The 19,060-nt window shown below is 45.3% G+C and overlaps 1 protein-coding gene across 1 annotated transcript in view; it reads left to right on the top strand.

Annotated features, from left to right (window-relative positions):
* LOC138300704 (testican-2-like) overlaps positions 1-19,060 on the top strand; it is a 101,804-nt gene that overhangs the window by 33,822 nt on the left and 48,922 nt on the right. The window contains exon 5 of the mRNA XM_069240382.1: positions 3,632-3,742. Within this exon, the coding sequence (XP_069096483.1) occupies positions 3,632-3,742 (111 nt within the window). The remainder of the gene's footprint in view (positions 1-3,631; positions 3,743-19,060) is intronic.

Genomic DNA, 19,060 nt, shown 5'->3' with positions numbered 1-19,060 from the left:
ATGTTTCTAGCTCTGTCTTGGACTCCTGGTCCTGCTTTTTCCTTTAGAGCTGGTTGAGCCAGCCTCCTACATATCCAGAGGGCTAAAGACATTCAGGTCGTACCTAAAAAGTCTGTTCGCGCCTGTGGCTCTTTCATCCTAGGTTTCAAGATGCAGAATATTCTGCCTGATAACAGAGGAAGCTGTTCCCGACCTTGAAAAATCCCAGTGGCCCAGATGGAAAAGGGTATGTATGGTGGACTTGATAGCAGAGGCTTTGGGGTACTTCATCAATTGGGAAACGTGGGCCGCAATATCAAGCACTATTCCTGAAAGTTTTAAGAGTCTTCTAAAACTGCATTGAAAATACTTCCACCTCTTATATATTTTTTTCATTTATCGTATGACAATATTGAGATGATTTTTTCCAGCGCTTTCCTAAAGGACTGTTTTCGTTTTAATTATTTATTTAAAAAAGAGTATTTTATACTATTTTAACACTGGGTAAAGGATTCAAGGTACACACAACTCTTTACACTAATCTGATACAAAAACATAAAAAATCAGTAAGAAAACCTAAGTGAGTTACAGCCAAGCTCAAGGAGGCAATAATAAGGAAATGGTAGCACAAACGCGGTACTAAAGGAAAGTTAAAAGATACGTAGACTGCTTTAATTTCTCATATGGTTTGATTGCTACACTGGAGAGCTGACAAGTCATTGTCTTCCGGTCCCTTGAAAGAAACAACCCTGCCCAGAACATTGTATTCTGATGGGAGTAGGCTTCAGCAAAACATAAATGGATATATCCATCTTTGGATAAGGAGGAGGGTCATAAAGATAGAAATGTGATCAAGCATTTTGGGTCTGTCAAGAGAGTGCGTAGAGAACCATCTGAAAGTAGGATGCAGGCTTTGGGTACCAGGAATAGAGAGATTACTGCCAGTATTGAAGAGGCATCTTCTGAGAGATGGCAATAGTAACACAGTAAAAGTGCTCACAGTCCTGATTCTGTAATCCAGGATGTAGTTAATGGGAGCAGAGAAGATACAGTTGCCAAGAGTTGGAATATTCAGGGGGATTTATAACTGAAATCATTTCAGAAAGAAAAGTGGGGAACCATTGGCTTTGGCCCGATAGCACTGCACAATCAAACATAGGGGCTTATTTACAAGCCCCTTATGCTGCTGGTGCGTCACATTTTCCCTTATAGGAAGTGATGTACCGGCAGCGCAAGGGGCTTGTAAATAAGTCCCATAGTACTCAGAGAGATTGCAGACCGTGGTTTACAGTATACACAGCAGCTGAGTATCTTGTTTCAGTGAAAGAACTATGCACAGAATAATATCACAATAATAACATAACAAAGCAATGTAATCAAAACAAGGCGGTCTCTTCTAAAATGATATTTATTTATGTAATTATTTCATAACATGCTGGCTTTTACAAGTAGCCACATCATTACACAGTTGAATATGATCAAGACAGTTCTTGAGTTAACCAAACCACTTCCTGGATAATGGGGCTCCAAAGTAATGGAGTAATTGATATAAGACAAACAAGAAGTACGCAATTGAATATAGAACCATGTTTTTAGAATTTAGTAGCTTTAGTTACTTAAGTTCCGATTATGGTGATGTTGGTTTTTAAATAAGTTTTACATTAGAACCCTTTTTCATGGAAAATGTTGCCCCACATTCCTTTATATTTTATGGTCTGTGTACGCTCAACTTAGAATAATGTACTTTTTTATTTTACAGTAAATATGTCCATCTTAAGCCTTTCTTACACTGAAAATGTCATACAACAGTGGTTGGATTACATTTGTATGTACCTTATTTATTGATTGGTTAACTAAAATGAATTTTAGATGGTGGATTGTGTGTTGCCAGGTTATGTATTTGTAGCACTGCGGCATCATATTGTAGTTTGTGTCTGTTCCTACAGCATGAGAAATGGAATTCTAATTAGTCTTAATAGTTGCTATTGGCTTCCAGCGCGCAAATCGATTGCCCATTAAATATGTAGCGAAGCATGTGGAGAGCAGTGCTAACCTGTGCGGTTTCAGCCCTTGGCCTATTCTCTGCCTGAGTACAAGCAGCGGGGTACTAGTAGAGCTCACTGTTGGAGACTGCTCTTCTTTGTTGACAAAGACATGTCTGGGGAGACTCACATTTGTTTAATAAACGACTCAACTTTTAACGTGGGCATCCCTCAAATGCCAACGCGAGTAGCACGGTAATGATGGAGCCGTAAAAACACACCCGAAATTATTGTTTCTATGCAGTATCCCCTCACCATGCCTATGCATGTATGTTTTTTTGGGGCCAGAATGCCGAATGACAAGCAGGATGCCAAATTATCATACTTGTTTATGCGTATTTTTCACCATTAATGGGTCTTTTACAAGGCTCACGCGCCACTTGTTTTGGCACGTGGAACTGTATCCAGGTTTTACTTCAGCCACTAATCCTGACTGTAGCCACCCTATACCACTTATAGTCACGTTTTGGCTTAAAAATGGACTTTCAGCCGTAAGGGAATTACTGTTCCAATCGTAATCAGCCCCCATTATTTCACAGACCATTAAAATAAATAAAGCCGCAACACCATATGACCAACAATATGAGGTTAGTGGTCTATAACTGAAGACTGTCTCTACGAAAAAAACCTTTGTGTTTAAAGGCACAGATTCGATTTTCAGAACGGAGTCATTATCTGTTCTGTCACACGACACCCTGGAGACTTTTCAGGCCTGATTTAGGATGTGTGTAATAAATCTTACAATGACATCTTAAAGAGATTCCAGTGGCTCCATTGTTTCCAATGTGCTATCCATATGGTGATGAAAATTACATCGCCGGATTCTCTATCGGAGTTAGCATTTGCTCCTGAAACTGAATGCTTTTTATTTGCCATCCAACACCAAGTCAAGTCTCTAATGGTTTCACGAATCCGTTTACTACGAAAATAACTGTGAAAAACACCCTATGCAAGAACCACATTCAAATGCTTCAGAACAAACTTACATATTGCTCTCTTCTCTTAGGTTAATTTCGTGCCATCGGATCTGTCTTCTTACATTGATGTATCTAAATGTAAAAAGTACTTATTTCACCCTAAATGGTTATTTTCATGTGTTACTGTTCACGATAGTTCTTTTGTTTATATTTATTACTGTTTATTCATTTCGGCGTCCCCGAATCCTTCTTCCCCATACTACGTCTCCCTACTGGTTTAACTTTGAGGGGAAGGTATACTTAAAAAAACATCGAGACAAACATGGCATCTCATGATGCAGTCTGCTGCAGCTGAGCACCAACGGAGGATTCTGGGTAACAACACAATATCTCTCTCTTTCTTCTCCTGGTATTCCCTCGCCTCCTCTACCATCTGTTAAGTATTTTCTCAGTGTCCAGCGGCACGGCCTGCCGATTCTATAGAAGGACCTTGTAATAATGTCCATCTCCCTCGTACATAAAAAGCCAGGATTCTTCTGAAAACTTTCTAAAATGTAAAAATGTTTTTGCAAACTCTTCGGATATTGCTATTTTATGGTAAACATTTTTGCTCTAATATTGTTTCACGCCCAATTAATACTCCTCCTTTAAAGTATTGGGGCAAATACATTTCTCTTTCTCCCTTCTGTGCAGTGGAAACCTGTACTGGGCAGGATTTAGCAGACCTGGGAGACCGCCTTCGAGATTGGTTCCAACTTCTCCACGAGAACGCCAAGCAGAACAGCTCTGGAACCCCAATTAAAGGTAACTTGGTCTGCTCCTGTAGAAATCACCTTAATATTGTTCACACAATGAACACATATCACCAGTACATCTACAGAAACCATTCACTCTCATGCCTGTGCATTACTATAAAACCGCGGAGGCTGAAGATTTACTTGCCAAATTGTATGTCTTGCTGCCAGTGGTTGGTCTGTATCTGGGATATATCCTGTAATCTTACCTTTCTGCGTGGAATTCTGGTTCAGGCTCTTACCTCACATGAAACTGAGATCTTTGAAAACAAAGTCAGAAATAATATCAGTTCAGCACCAGTAATTTAATCTTCTTGCACGTCCACTTAAAAATATATATTTCTCGAAGACCTTGCAATCTGACGACATCTTTGTGAAAAGCTCCTACACCCGGATGCCGACACAGAATCAACAGGCAATCACAGCTTAGAGGACCAGGTGGGAGGCAACCCTGATTCTGTGGGGGGTGGGGGGAGAGGTGAGCAGAGCACTTACCACCTGCACAATGAGTCATATCTGAATAAGGGATATTGTGTTACACGTTGGAGGGTTTCTGATGACACAAATGTGCAGGTCAGGGTGGGAGACCCTTCTCCTTAAGTTGCGCTCACAATGCTATATACATCCCTGTCAAACAAGTGCTGTGTTATGTTTAAAAAAAATAAAAGTTTAAAAAATATATATATTTCTCTTGTCAAAAACCTGGTTTAAAGTCTTTGTACGCATGTACACCACACAAATAATATCACAAATGGTTGAAAGCATTAGATAGAATACATACTTTCTCATTGTAGCTGGGCAAGCAAAAATTTCATTTTTTGGTAAATAGCACAGTAATTTTTGTAAACACCTTTTCATCACTGTATTATGAAAGTAGATTTGCAGAGGTTTTAACATGTGACAGAATCAGATGGATTGCAGTGCAGGTACAACAGCACAGAAACACAACAATAACACTACAAAAACATGACACAATCCTACACATACACAAAACCACAACAGTAATACAACACAACCATACAAAAATAAGCAAACAAACACAGCATGGCAAAACAAAAGAATATTGGAAGAAGTTGACAACACAACAAAAATACGCTACAACATCAAAATTCAACACAATGAAACAATACAATGACAGCACAAAAATGCAGCACAAATATAACACTATACAGCAACACAACTATAAACAAAATCAACAATCTACCAGCAACAATGATACAAGCACCCATAGTAGAACAACAACAGATCAGCTTAGCTGTAGAACAAAACAACACAGCATAACACATCAAAGCATAACAACAACAGAGTACAATGTCAAAGGAACGGATTTGTTTTAGGTTGGGTTTTGTGATGTGTCAATGTTTTGGTTTTTTGTATTATTATTTACTATATTGGTTGTGTTTTTATATTGTGTATTTATGATGTAATGCGCTGCTGTGTTAATGCCTTGAATAGTGAGACATAACAGAACAGTGTAAAATATTGATATGTCTGCAATTATGCAGTTACAAGACAGTCATTATAAAATGATATTTTATGAAGCTCTTTCTGATTTAAAATATAAAACAAAGAAGTCTTTCCTTTTTGCTTTTTATTGAGCTTTTTTTAATTTTACATGAGTCAAGAACTAGACAACCTGAAAAAATATTAACAATTGAAGAAAATGCTACTAGAAATTGTAGACAAATTATTAAATTAATGGATTATTTACCTATTTCATTTTATTGTCCCAGATGTATTTCAATTCCATCCATAATATTTGCTTTGAATTTGAAGACAAATTTTAAAATTGACAACGATCTAGCACAGAGCACACCATCCAGTTACAGCTATATATGAATTCCGCTCTCATTCACTAAGTACTTTGATATTGGCTTTAAAAACTGCTTGTGTTGAAATTTGCCCTAACTAAGACTGAAACACCCGTGATTGTTTTCAGGTAAATTCTTTCATCAAGGTAATAGAGATCTAGAACCTCTTAACACAATTATTTATATCAGGATGGTAGGCATCTCTACACTGGCATGCGATCAGTAAGCTTGCTTAAATTTGGCCAAATAACTGAAGTTACTGGTGATTCCCAGTTACATCTATTCAGAAGCCTACAAATGTACAAATGCTACTAACAACAGCTTTTCAATATGGGTTCAGTGTAAATACACAATGGACATATGAATCCAGGTGGCTATACACCACTGACTCTGGAAACAAGCTTTTGCAGGTCCCTACCATGGATACCATCTAGAGATATTTTCTGGACTGACAAGTGACATAAAAATCATATTGTAACTTATTTTGATGGAGTCTGAGTTTAGAAAATGTGGAAATTCCAAAGATCTTTGTATATGAATCATCAAACAGATCGTGAGTGATTGCGGTACACAGCCACGCCAACCATTTGACTGTCCACCAAATATTCCGATCTTCTAACTCTTTATAATACACAGACATTTTAAATTGCAGAGAATTATAATATAGCAAACATAAGGAAAGGCATCTACATCAAGTTAGGGTCAAAATATTTTTTGTAAGAGAATCAATATTCTGATGATATTATAAAAAATCATGTTGTTGAATCTCAAATTTACTCATAAGTTCCTGAAAAGATTTCAAGATTCCATGATATTAGCTCATGGATAAATTGTAAGTCTGATGTTAGCCAGGAAAACCTACTGGGCATCAAACCATTGTGGTAGCTGTGGATTCATTCAAATAGGGAAAATTCCAAAAAGGGCTCAAAATTTATGACACTGGGTAATGTCATGCCAGGCATGGAGCAGATCAGCTGGCCCCTTGATCTTCACATGCTTGGAATTACACCTAGAATTTGTGTATCTAAAAAAAAAAACTGGAGAAAAGGAGATCTACATGGATAATTATAAAAGTAAGTATGGGTAGAGAAATCTTGAATCCGTTTGACTAATCATTAGTTTAAGGATGCCCTATAGTACCACTGCAGGTGTGGGAGGGCCCATTCTTCATTTGCCAGTGGTAGCTTGGGATAGTGTCTGTCTTGGTTTTTAGGCATTCAAACAACTTCTACCTATTGAGTTTAATTTTTGTAAAAACAACCAAGGACAAGTACCTTGGGTTCAATTGTGAAAGGGCTTGTGATAATTCAATTGTTGAAATCGGGACATGGCTGGCATAGGTCACTTTGCTATCCTATTAGATAATAAAACTGGTGGCACATGTGTGGCTTTCTGCAGAGTTATTAGAAAAGGCTCCATATAAAGAGTATAAAGTAATGAGGATAAAGAACAAATGTGTCAAGTCCCCAGGAGGTGTTAAAAGGGGCCACTGTGTTTGCTGTTGTCCAGGATGATGGATAGAGCACCTGAATTCAGCCTATGAACTGTGATGAAAAGCTCAGGTGTTGCATAACAGCCCAGACAAAAGGGCACTCTACTGATCAAATGCCTTTTCATCATGTAAGATGACCAGCACATCTGAATCTGGGAGATCTGAGCCCAATCTATTAAGGCTACTACAAAGTTGGTATGACCCGTCATGCATGTCAGTGGGATAAATTCATGTTGCCTTGTAAGATCAGATGTGCCTGGCTGTTCTCAGTTGATTAACTAACAGTCCAGCATAATTCTACTGTCTGCAGAGAGTACAGTAATGGGTCAATTGGAGCCTAGTACCGAATGGGCTTATAAACGTTCAAAAAGACCACAATTTGTGTCTGATGCCTCGGTGGAGTAATAGAGGCATCCAGAAAGATGCCTTGTATAATGTGTAAAAAGCTGAAAATAGGACTTCCCTAAGTAGAGGATGAAACACACTTGGCAGAAGACCCTTGACCCCAGGGTAGGTCGCTCCCCCACCTCCGACCCTTGACCCCAGGGTAGGTCGCTCCCCCACCTCCGCAGCGCCACCAGTGCCTGACTGCCTCCTCTCACCAACTCTCAGCTCCGCTCCAGCTGCCGTCTTGCCCGCTGGTGTCCTCCTTCTCCCGAGTGCTTGGCCCCGTGTGACTGGCTGAGTGATTGATTTCCCCCCGTTTTCTTCCGTGTATCCCGAGTGCTTGGCCCCGTGTAACTGGCTTGAGTGATTGATTTCTCCCCGTTTTCTTCCGTGTAACCCGAGTGCCTGACCCCCCGTGAGTGCCCGGTCCCCCTGCCACGTTTCTCTCACCCCCGTTGTTTTCTCTCCGGCCCCCTCACCGTTCTCTGGCCCTCGCCTCGCTTTTTGCCTCTTTTTCCACAGCTTTTGTCCACTTTTGGCCCCCTCGCCGTTCTCCGGGCTCGCCGATTTTTCCCGCCGTTTTTCACTTTTCCCCGCCTACTCTCCCGCCGCCCACCTCCCAGCTGACCCCTCCTCCCCCAGCTACCCCATATATGGCGGCCGCTGTGAGGCGGAGGTAGCGACCCTTGACCCCAGGGTAGGTCGCTCCCCCACCTCCGCAGCGCCACCACTGCCTGACTGCCTCCTCTCACAAACTCTCAGCTCCGCTCCAGCTGCCGTCTTGCCCGCTGGTGTCCTCCTTCTCCCGAGTGCTTGGCCCCGTGTGACTGGCTGAGTGATTGATTTCCCCCCGTTTTCTTCCGTGTATCCCGAGTGCTTGGCCCCGTGTGACTGGCTTGAGTGATTGATTTCTCCCCGTTTTCTTCCGTGTAACCCGAGTGCCTGACCCCCCGTGAGTGCCCGGTCCCCCTGCCACGTTTCTCTCACCCCCGTTGTTTTCTCTCCGGCCCCCTCGCCGTTCTCTGGCCCTCGCCTCGCTTTTTGCCTCTTTTTCCACAGCTTTTGTCCACTTTTGTCCCCCTCGCCGTTCTCCGGCCTCGCCGATTTTTCCCGCTGTTTTTCGCTTTTCCCCGCCTACCCTCCCGCCGCCCACCTCCTAGCTGACCCCTCCTCCCCCAGCTACCCCATATATGGCGGCCGCTGCGAGGCGGAGGTAGCGACCCTTGACCCCAGGGTAGGTCGCTCCCCCACATCCGCAGCACCACCAGTGCCTGACTGCCTCCTCTCACCAACTCTCAGCTCCGCTCTAGCTGCCGTCTTGCCCGCTGGTGTCCTCCTTCTCTCGAGTGCTTGGCCCCGTGTGACTGGCTGAGTGATTGATTTCCCCCCGTTTTCTTCCGTGTATCCCGAGTGCTTGGCCCCGTGTGACTGGCTTGAGTGATTGATTTCTCCCTGTTTTCTTCCGTGTAACCCGAGTGCGTGACCCCCCGTGAGTGCCCGGTCCCCCTGCCACGTTTCTCTCACCCCCGTTGTTTTCTCTCCGGCCCCCTCGCCGTTCTCTGGCCCTCGCCTCGCTTTTTGCCTCTTTTTCCACAGCTTTTGTCCACTTTTGGCCCCCTCGCCGTTCTCCGGCCTCGCCGATTTTTCCCGCCGTTTTTCGCTTTTCCCCGCCTACCCTCCCGCCGCCCACCTCCCAGCTGACCCCTCCTCCCCCAGCTACCCCATATATGGCGGCCGCTGCGAGGCCGCGCGCAGTGGGCGCGCTGCTGGCGCGCCAAAGGCGCGCCTAAGGCAAGCCCGTCTGCGCCCGTCTGCGCCCGTCTGCGCCCGTCTGCGCCCGTCTGCGCCTGGACCGCGCCCAGCGCCCGAACCCCTGGCCCCCGCAACCCCCGCCTGACCTACGACTCCGCCACCCTCGCCAACCTCAACCCCGGCCGCACGCCGGGCTGCCACCGCGCCACCCCGAAACGAACCCACGGACCCTTCACCTGCAGCAACTGCCGCTTCACCTGCCAACGGACTCACACCGCTCCCGTCAAGAACGACTCCCCCGGAAGCAATCTCCACTGCATCCTGGTCAACACCCGATCCGTCCACAGGCACACCATCGAACTGTGGAACCTCATCAACTCAACGAACCCTGACATCGCCTTCCTCACCGAGACCTGGATGAACCCCTCCTCGGCACCCGACATCACCATAGCCATCCCCGACGGCTACAAAATCATCCGGAAAGACCGCACCAACCGCACCGGAGGAGGCATCGCCATCGCACACAAAAGCTCCATCCGCATCTCGACCCACACCGACGACTCACTCCCCGACGCCGAACATCTCCACTTCACGATCCACAGCGACCCCAAGACCACCCTCAGAGGCACCCTCATGTACAGACCACCAGGACCTCGCACCAAGTTCAGCGAAGACATCGCAGACTTCGTCAACCCTCACGCACTCTCGTCCACCGACTACATCCTCCTAGGAGACCTCAACTTTCACCTGGAGAACCTCACCGACAACAACTCCACCGCCTTACTGGATAACCTCGCCAACCTGGGACTGAAACAGCTAGTCAACACCCCCACCCACTACGCCGGACACACGCTCGACCCCATCTTCTCCTCCAGCAAACACATCACCTTCAGCCACGCCACCGAACTCACCTGGTCGGACCACAGCTGTGTCCACTTCAGCTTCAAGAAGACCACCATGCATCACCACACCCAGCAACCACCAAGAAGACACTGGAATCGTATCACCACTGAACAGCTCGCATCAACCCTCTCCCAGAACCAACCCACCAACACCACCAACCCCAACGAAGCCGCCAACAACCTCACAAGCTGGATCTCCGACTGCGCCAACCTCCTGGCCCCCCTGAAGACTCAAGCTAACACCAACAACCACAAGAAAAACTCCTGGTTCACCCCCGACCTCAAGGACTCCAAGAAAGATTGCCGCGCCCGCAAGAAGAAGTGGCGCCTCAACCAGACCGAGGAGAACATGTCAGCTCTCAAGGACGCCACCCGCCAACACCACCAACACCTCCGCGCCGCACGAAAAACAGCCTACCGGAACAGACTTGACAACAACGCCCACAACAGCAAGGAACTATTTGGCATCGTCAAAGAGCTCTCCAACCCGGACGCAGAAAACAACTTCATCCCTCCCTCACAAGACCTATGCGACTCCCTCGCAACCTTCTTCCACCACAAGATCACCTATATATATAACAGCTTCACGACCGCCAACGCGAACCCCCCCCCGGAACCCGCCACCGACATCACCACCATCCTCACCTGGAGCCCAACCACCACCGAGGAGACCACCCGCGTCATGAACTCGATCCACTCCGGATCCCCATCGGACTCCTGCCCGCACCACATCTACAACAAGCCCGACAACATCATCGCACCGCACCTCCGAGACGTCATCAACGCCTCCCTCACCACCGCCACCTTCCCGGAGAGCTGGAAACACGCAGAGCTCAACGCCCTCTTAAAGAAACCCACAGCAGACCCCACCGAACTCAAAAACTTCCGACCCATCTCTCTCCTACCATTCCCCGCCAAAGTGATTGAGAAAATCGTCAACGCTCAACTCACCACCGCCCTGGAAACCAACGACTCCCTCGACTCCACACAGTTCGGTTTCAGGGCCAACCACAGCACCGAAACTGCCCTCATCGCAGCCACGGACGACATCAGAGCCCTGACCGACAAGGGAGAAACCGTGGCCCTCATACTCCTGGACCTCTCTGCAGCCTTCAACACGGTCTGCCACCGCACCCTGATACGCCGCCTCAGCAACGCCGGCATCAGAGGCAAGGCCCTGGAATGGATCGTCTCCTTCCTCTCCGGAAGGACTCAGAGAATCCGCCTGCCCCCCCTCAGATCCACAGCCACGGAGATCATCTGCGGCGTACCCCAAGGATCCTCCCTCAGCCCCACTCTCTTCAACGTCTACATGACCCCCCTGGCGAACATCGCACGCAAACACGGACTCGACCTCATATCCTACGCCGACGACACCCAGCTCATCATATCCCTCACCAACAACCCCACCTCAGCAAGGACCAGACTACATGATGGCATGAAGGAAGTAGCGAACTGGATGACAGACAGCCGGCTGAAACTGAACACAGATAAGACGGAGGTCCTCATCCTCGGCCCTACTCCCACCGCATGGGACGACTCCTGGTGGCCCCCCGCCCTAGGCAGCACTCCCCAACCCACCGACCACGCACGCAACCTCGGCTTCATCCTGGACTCATCCCTCTCCATGACCAGACAGGTTAACTCAGTGACCTCGGCATGCTTCAACACCCTCCGCATGCTCCGCAAAATCTTCCGCTGGATCCCCACCGACACCAGGAAGACCGTCACCCACGCCCTCGTCACCAGCCGCTTGGACTACGGGAACACTCTGTACGCCGGCATCACCACCAAGCTGCAGCGGAAACTCCAACGGATCCAGAACGCTGCCGCACGACTCATCCTGGACATACCCCGCCACCACCACATCTCCGTACACCTAAAGAGACTCCATTGGCTCCCAGTCAACAAGAGGATCACCTTCAGACTCCTCACCCACGCACACAAAGCCCTTCACAACCTCGGACCCAAACTCATCAACAACCGCGTCTCCTTCTACACTCCTCCGCGCACTCTACGCTCGACCGGACAGGCCCTGGCAGCCGTACCCCGCATCCGCAAAGCCACCGCCGGAGGAAGATCCTTCTCTTTCCTGGCAGCGAAGACCTGGAACTCTCTGCCCAGCCACCTTCGCGCCATACCTGATCACCTCTCCTTCAGAAAGCAGCTCAAGACCTGGCTCTTCGAGCACTGACCCCTCCCCCCACCAGCGCCTTGAGACCCTTTATGGGTGAGTAGGGCGCTTTATAAATACGAATGATTGATTGATTGATTGATTGAAGAACATCAGTATCTGAAGAATCAGCCATGAGAACAGTAGATGTCATTTTTGAGAGTTCCTCAGCAACCATTGGGGTCATTAGCCCATTCAGTTTCCTCAATAGAAAGTAATGATGGTGCAATATATAATACTGTTTGAGTAAGAGAAGGCTTGGAATTCCTTTGGGCACGAGATGGGGAATGAATGCCCTCCTTTCATGCTGGCACATTGCAGTTTCCCATGATAGATAGGGGAATACAGAAAGCGGGAAAATCCTCCTTGGTTGTAATTTGATACTTTGCCCTGGCAACAGACAGAATTTTTCAGTGACACTAAAGTCTTGAAAATAGACAGTAACAGTGCAGGTATGCTTCCTGGTTTTGCACGTAGGACGGAACTTGATGTGCTCTGGCAATATGAAATTCTCAACCCACATGGGAATCTAGGCCTTTATCGAGCAGGTATTGTATGATAAGATCTGTAACTTGTGAAATCAGATTAGTTTTTGCATCTCCCTCCTCTTCCCTCTAAAATCCATCCAATTCACAGATTAAATCAACAAGACTTGTTCTCTAAATCCTTGCATCACGCCAGTATAGTTCTCATCTGTTGTTGAATACTATTTTGTTGCTTTTTCGGGGTGACCTCTAATGAAGTTACCTTTGGGTCAATGTTGCAAGTGGATTCCATTAATAACTTTGACTTCTTTGAAGATGGCTGTTAGCATGGCCTTTGTTGAAACAGACCAAGAAGACCAAGAGCTTACCATCTCCCCCTGATCCTCTGAGCCATTGGTATGTTAGGAGGGCTGATTTCCTAATTGCACCAGAGAAAAGGGTGACATATTGGATGCATCAACTTTTGTAATATTGGTGTGATCAGAAGGAGAGCCCACAACCCAGAACCAGATTGAAGTACATTTCCTGACCACTTTGAAACCCTTTGCAGAATGTGGGTAGCCTTTTTAATTTACAGATCCACATCAGGCAGTATGTGAAGCATTTTGGTGCCCTAAGTCATTCTTGCTGTTTAGATCTAGGTAGAATTAGTAAGGTTCTTTGAATACTTGAGATACTTTCTTCATGTTGAAGAGAAAGAGCAGCTTTATTATAATAAGTGGTAATATTGGGAAGCGTCAGTGGAAAAGTAAACAAGAGTCTTTTCTCTTATGTGAGTAATGGGCAGTTGACATTGTGAGAGCTATGAGAAACAAAATATTAGACTTAGGACCTCCAACTACTTTTGTTCATTTAGTTTCCATCTATGTTGAATTTGGTAAAATAGTTGGAATAAGAATCTTTGGTGGCATATCTGGAAAACTAGAAGAAAGTATTTGCTTTACCACTATGGATGATGGGTGTATGTCTTTTATTATTGACATTTAAACTTTATCTAATGGTATTAAGTCATGGGTTTCTGGAGTTTCTTGAGTTTCTTCAAAGTAGGATTTGTCATGATTGACTGAGCTGTATATTGTAGCTATTGAATTGTCTGAGGCGAGGAACCCTGCTATCATCTTAATTTGGCAGTCTGTTCTAGTGGCAGTATAATAGATTTGTCCATGTCTTGCCTAGTCCTGAGTCTCAGATCCAGCCAAGCCTAACGAAGTGGCTAGAGTATCTAAAGACAGTTTTAGTACAGGAAGATCAATAGGAAATAATACAATTCAGAAGGTCTCCTTACAACATGGGCAAGGCCCAGCATTCTCAGGGGGTGTAGGCACAGCTACTTCAGCTGCGTTAATGCAATTTTGATCCTGATAGAGTCTCCAGTGTTACAGCAGCAAGTGATGGGAGGGCTTCAGGGTACGAAAGGACAGAGGATTGAGAAGTTGTAATCCTTTCTAATCAGTGGTCTTGTCTTTCCATATCACTTTGAGAAGGACACACTAGATTGACTGTTTTTTCTCATGCACACTTTGCCTCTGCCACCCGTAGTGTTTTTTGGCTCCACGGTAGCCGATTTATGTGAGAATAGTAGTCTAGCCTTTGGGCCTCTTGTATAGTCTTACCACAATCATGTTTCTGGATATTTTATTAGGCAACAGATGAAATCATAGGACTAAACTACGCAACTATTGCACTCTGAGTTATTTCTGCACTATTTCTGTGTGCACAGATTCATGCTCAGAGATCCCTAACATTGTGCTCCGAGATCTCAAACATTATGTGATCTTCAGTGGCCAGCCAGTGGCATCTTCAGCCAAGATGTACTCATCTTGGCATTCCCAGCATCTCAGGTATGTTTCTGACCTTCAAGTCCCAGCCATCGAACACATGGAGTGCTCAACCACATGGAGTGGCTCATCTCTCCAAGTGCCGGAGCTAGCAAGCATGGAACAATAAAAAGTGCCAGCCAAAGCTGTGCAGTTCAGCATTCCTATGATGTGTGGAGTAAAACACTGAAAGGTCAAGATTGGGGCTCAAGCACACTGAGCAGGGTCTGAAATGAACAAAGGTGAGCCAAGGTATGCACCCCTGTGGCAGGAACCTCACCCACTTTTGATCCCAGGATTCAGCCAATCCTGGCACAAACCTCAGGCCCACAACTGCTTATATTTCTCTGAATCAATATCCAGACTCCAGGATCTCAGGGGAGGTAGAGATTGACGCCAAGCAGCAGGTGACAATGGAAAAACACCAGAGGAAATCTGCGCTGTGGTATGTACTGCTCGACAGTGAAGAGACAAAACATCTCATCTACTATCAACCAAGAGATGCATTGCTGGTCGTCCTGGATTTGTTCACAGTCTAATGGGGTAAAATAGTGTGGGCCTCATGAGAGCTTCAAACAGATCACACTTTGATCGCACCCTTCTGCCATATTGTCAAAAAACAAGAAAGACAATATTAAACATTTAATTGAATAACGCTTTTTTGCCAAATGAAAAGCACGGTGCAGCAAGTCAGTGTTTCTAAAGAGGGGACACATTTTGTGGTTGACACCTTCATAATGGGCTATTGTGGGCTCCAGGCTAAGAAGTGAGAGGCTGATGTTTAGGAGTATATCTTAAGTTCCCTTTCAGAACTGTCTGTAAAATGTGCGATTTTTCAGAACATATTAAAAAAAAGTAGTGCTGCATTTACTAGGATATTTTCTAAAGGGATGAGAACAAATGAATTCCCAAGTAAACCCACACCCTTTCCTGAGAGTTTGTTGTCATATTCGACAGGTACACAAGATGAATATGATTTCAAGGTTGACAGGTTGTATTAAATCTGGAAGATATGGTATTGGTCGAGCAAGAATTACATTTTTTACTCTTGATGGTGGATGTTGTATTTACTGGTATTAAATCTTCTTCCTCTTACTTAGACTCTGATGAGGAGATGCTGGTGCCAATACACCACTATCAATCACGTTCATGGACAAAGCAGACATTGAATTGTTCTATGGAAGCTGACAGTTGGCAATGTAGGGCTCATTCTTCTGCTTTCAGGGTGAGAGGCCTCACTGGACAGTTTGTCTGATTTATATAACCCATATTTGCTCCTTGCAGGTACGTGACGAGTTTTAAAGAACTCTCATAGGGCCAAATATATATTCAAGGATTTTACTATTGCAAACCCTGCATTTAGAAAAATGACAGAGTTTGTGACTGCAAAAATCCTCCTTTCATGTGTTCTAACCACATTTAGCACGTTGGATACATTTTTCTGAATCGCAAAATGAGGTTAGCGAACCATACCGAATCACAATTTGGAAGAGGTGTTAAAGGGGTACGCCGGTTTTAAAAAAAGTGTGCTTGTGGGCCCCAACTACTGGCTCAAATTAAGCACTATACAAGCTGTCAGGGTCTGTTTGGCCGGCATGGATCCTGGAGGAGAAGTAATATCATGCACACATGCTTAAGAAGAATATTAAAGTGCTCCACAAACATTCTGTCCTCTCCGAGGCAAAAGAATTTGCTGTTTACATGTGTGACAGAAGATATGCCATGTGCTCACTGGGCACATTTCTGGCAGTGCCACCATTTCTGTGGATGACGCTCATGTGTGAGGGTGGGTGGAACTTGTGGAGTTCTACTCCACGAAATTCTGCTGAGTTCTGCCCGCTCGTACAAAAAATAGTCACTCATCCATGTTGAGTAGAACTTGTGCACAGAAACCACAAACACCTTCTCTGGTTAAAACAAATGGACTGTGCCTTTGTACACAAGGTCGAGAAAGCCCATTCACCAAGAGAAAATGTGCCACTGCTTTCACTGCAGGCATACTTCAAAAGCCTGCACATTACATACTGGAAACAGATCTCATGGCAACAACAAATCACAGTATAAGCAAGGATTCCCTCCATGGGTGCCCTACTAGTATGTGCAGTCATTTAGCTAACTGTTTCTGGTTGCTTGTTGCCGGGGCAACCAGGGGAACCTGGCATATGGCATCACCTCTGTCAGCTGTTCTGTGTCAATAAGGGCTTTCTCACAGTTTTGTCTGAGGGCTTGAGCTACCACAGACTCCTTAAATATTCACTGACCCGTAGCCTTGGCCACAACGACTGTTCTGTCTCACACCCCACCTTTGAACTTCCCCACATGGCCCCACATTCCCATCATGTGGAAACTTCGAATGAACATTTCATGCCTCTGCAAACACCAGCTGAGCAAAATGGCCACAACCCATTGAGCCCTCGGCTAATTTGGACTTACTCATCCGCTCCCAGCCCATCATGAAAACCTCATAGAGAATTCTCCGCCATTCTATTGGTTGGGAGCTGATTAGTCAAGTAACTGACAGCCTTTCACCGGCCTCTCCGGTGAAGAGGCAACTTTCACCAATCAGAAAGTTTGTGTGCAGCCAGGCAGGAGTGGTATTCTGTGTACAGTCGATTTTTAGGGAAGCATTGGAATCTGGGGAAGGTTTATATTATGGGTTGGGTGTGGATGGGTGAGTCCAAAAGAGCTTAGGGCTCAAAGTCCATATTTTATTGTAGGACTCCATCTCCCTTGAACTTCTCGTCTTTGCAGCCTGAGAGGCCTGAAAACTGGCTCTTCACTTTAAAATGCAGCATGCAGAAGCTGGGTATATTTTAATAAGCTTGCCATCAGTAATGCATTCCTGAATTACCATGATAGACTTGCAGTTCAACTATTACCACCACGTAAAACTACATGATTGCCAAGGGCTAATCTATAAATTATTGTGAAATCGATCAGCTGGAGGGGTGGGCAATGGGTGCCGTTAAACTCTGCCATGCAGCGGATGGCAACGTTTTTGCCAAATTACGCGCTCCACGAGGAGTGCGCAGTGGCAAAAACCCCTCCAATTCTGAGAGCAGAAAGGGATTTATTGCCCACCCCACTCATTTGCACAAGGAGGTCAGTCAAGGAGACAACACACATGTAGGTGCAGAAGACTTTCAGTGGCAGCTTTTGCCCTGCTGCTTGTCCACAGACAGCCTAAGTCCGGCAGGATAGAGTTAGAAGGAGTGGACATGATCACACCAACTTCATCTGGACAAGGAAACACATGCCATCCATAGGGTATCACTCCAGGTTTTAAATGTGAGCAAAGTATGGTTGGAACGGATATGCCAACTGTGAATTGGAATTTACAGTATATCCAAAGGACACAATCTGCTCAAGTGAGGCAGGAACCTAGATGGTGTGCTGATGTTCTGTGGACACATTTTTAATGTGAACAGGTGATTTCATCTAAGATTTTCTTCAGATTAAGCTTCCCCTTATCTCTTCAGGGTGACCCTGCATGGTGCCATGTAGCAGTGCCACAGGGCATCGACAGAGTACAGGTTGGTGAGGAGTGTATGTTGCAGCTAAGACCCATGCCAGGTTTTGCACTACCTATGCCTTCCTGCAATCCAGAAGAGTTCCTATTCTGGCCTTGGAGCAAAGGCCGGGTGATTTTAAGGACTACCTAGATGCAACTGGGATGATGTATACTCTCAGAAGAGGATTTTTTCTTTATTAATAAATAGCTTTGGTGTAGAGTGAAAGGGATCAAATAAGCAGTTCCCATCTGTGACAGTAGTTGGTAAGAAAAGGGCAGTGGTTGAATATGTATCACAATAAAGATGTTGGATAAGCGCTATAATCCTAAAAGAGATATATATTGGACCTGACATCCTTTGCATGGTTTACCCCAACTTTTTGCCTTCAATTCTCTTGTTTTTGCTCACTTTAGGACTCTGCGCACTTTACCATTGCTAACCAGTGCTAGGGTGCTTGTCTTGTCTCTCTAAAGCATGGTAACATTGACTTCCACTTAACTGGTACAATTAAGTTACTTGTAAGTCCTTAGTGTGCTGGTATCCCCAGGACCTGTCAATTAAATGCTACTAGTGGGCCAATGGCAATTCTTTGCCACCCACTTAATTAGACTTTAAAACATGCCCCAGGCCTGTCATTGCAGCCTGTGAGTACAGTTTCCAAATGGCATTTCGACCTGGCAAAATAAACCTTTTGCCAGGCCAAAACTTACCTTTTCAATACATATATGTCACCCTTTGGTTAAACTCTAAACAGCCCAAATGGCAGGGTGCAGTGTACTTTAAAAATGGGAGATGTAATTTTAAGTTTAAGTTTTAAGTTTTAGTGAAAAACACCTAGATTCATTTTTAGGATAACACTGGGTTACCTAATTACATTTAACAAATGATAACTTTCATTTGGGAGCAGGTAGCAGTTTGTTGTCTACAGAAATAATTGTAATTTAAAATCCTCTTTAATGCTAAAGTCAGATTTTAAGGCACATTTCTGAAAATGCCA

Source organism: Pleurodeles waltl, chromosome 6, assembly GCF_031143425.1.
Source record: "Pleurodeles waltl isolate 20211129_DDA chromosome 6, aPleWal1.hap1.20221129, whole genome shotgun sequence".
NCBI classification, from domain to species: Eukaryota; Metazoa; Chordata; class Amphibia; order Caudata; family Salamandridae; genus Pleurodeles; species Pleurodeles waltl.
The sequence above is the reverse complement of the archived record's forward strand: the minus strand, read 5'-3'. Positions and strand labels throughout refer to the sequence as shown.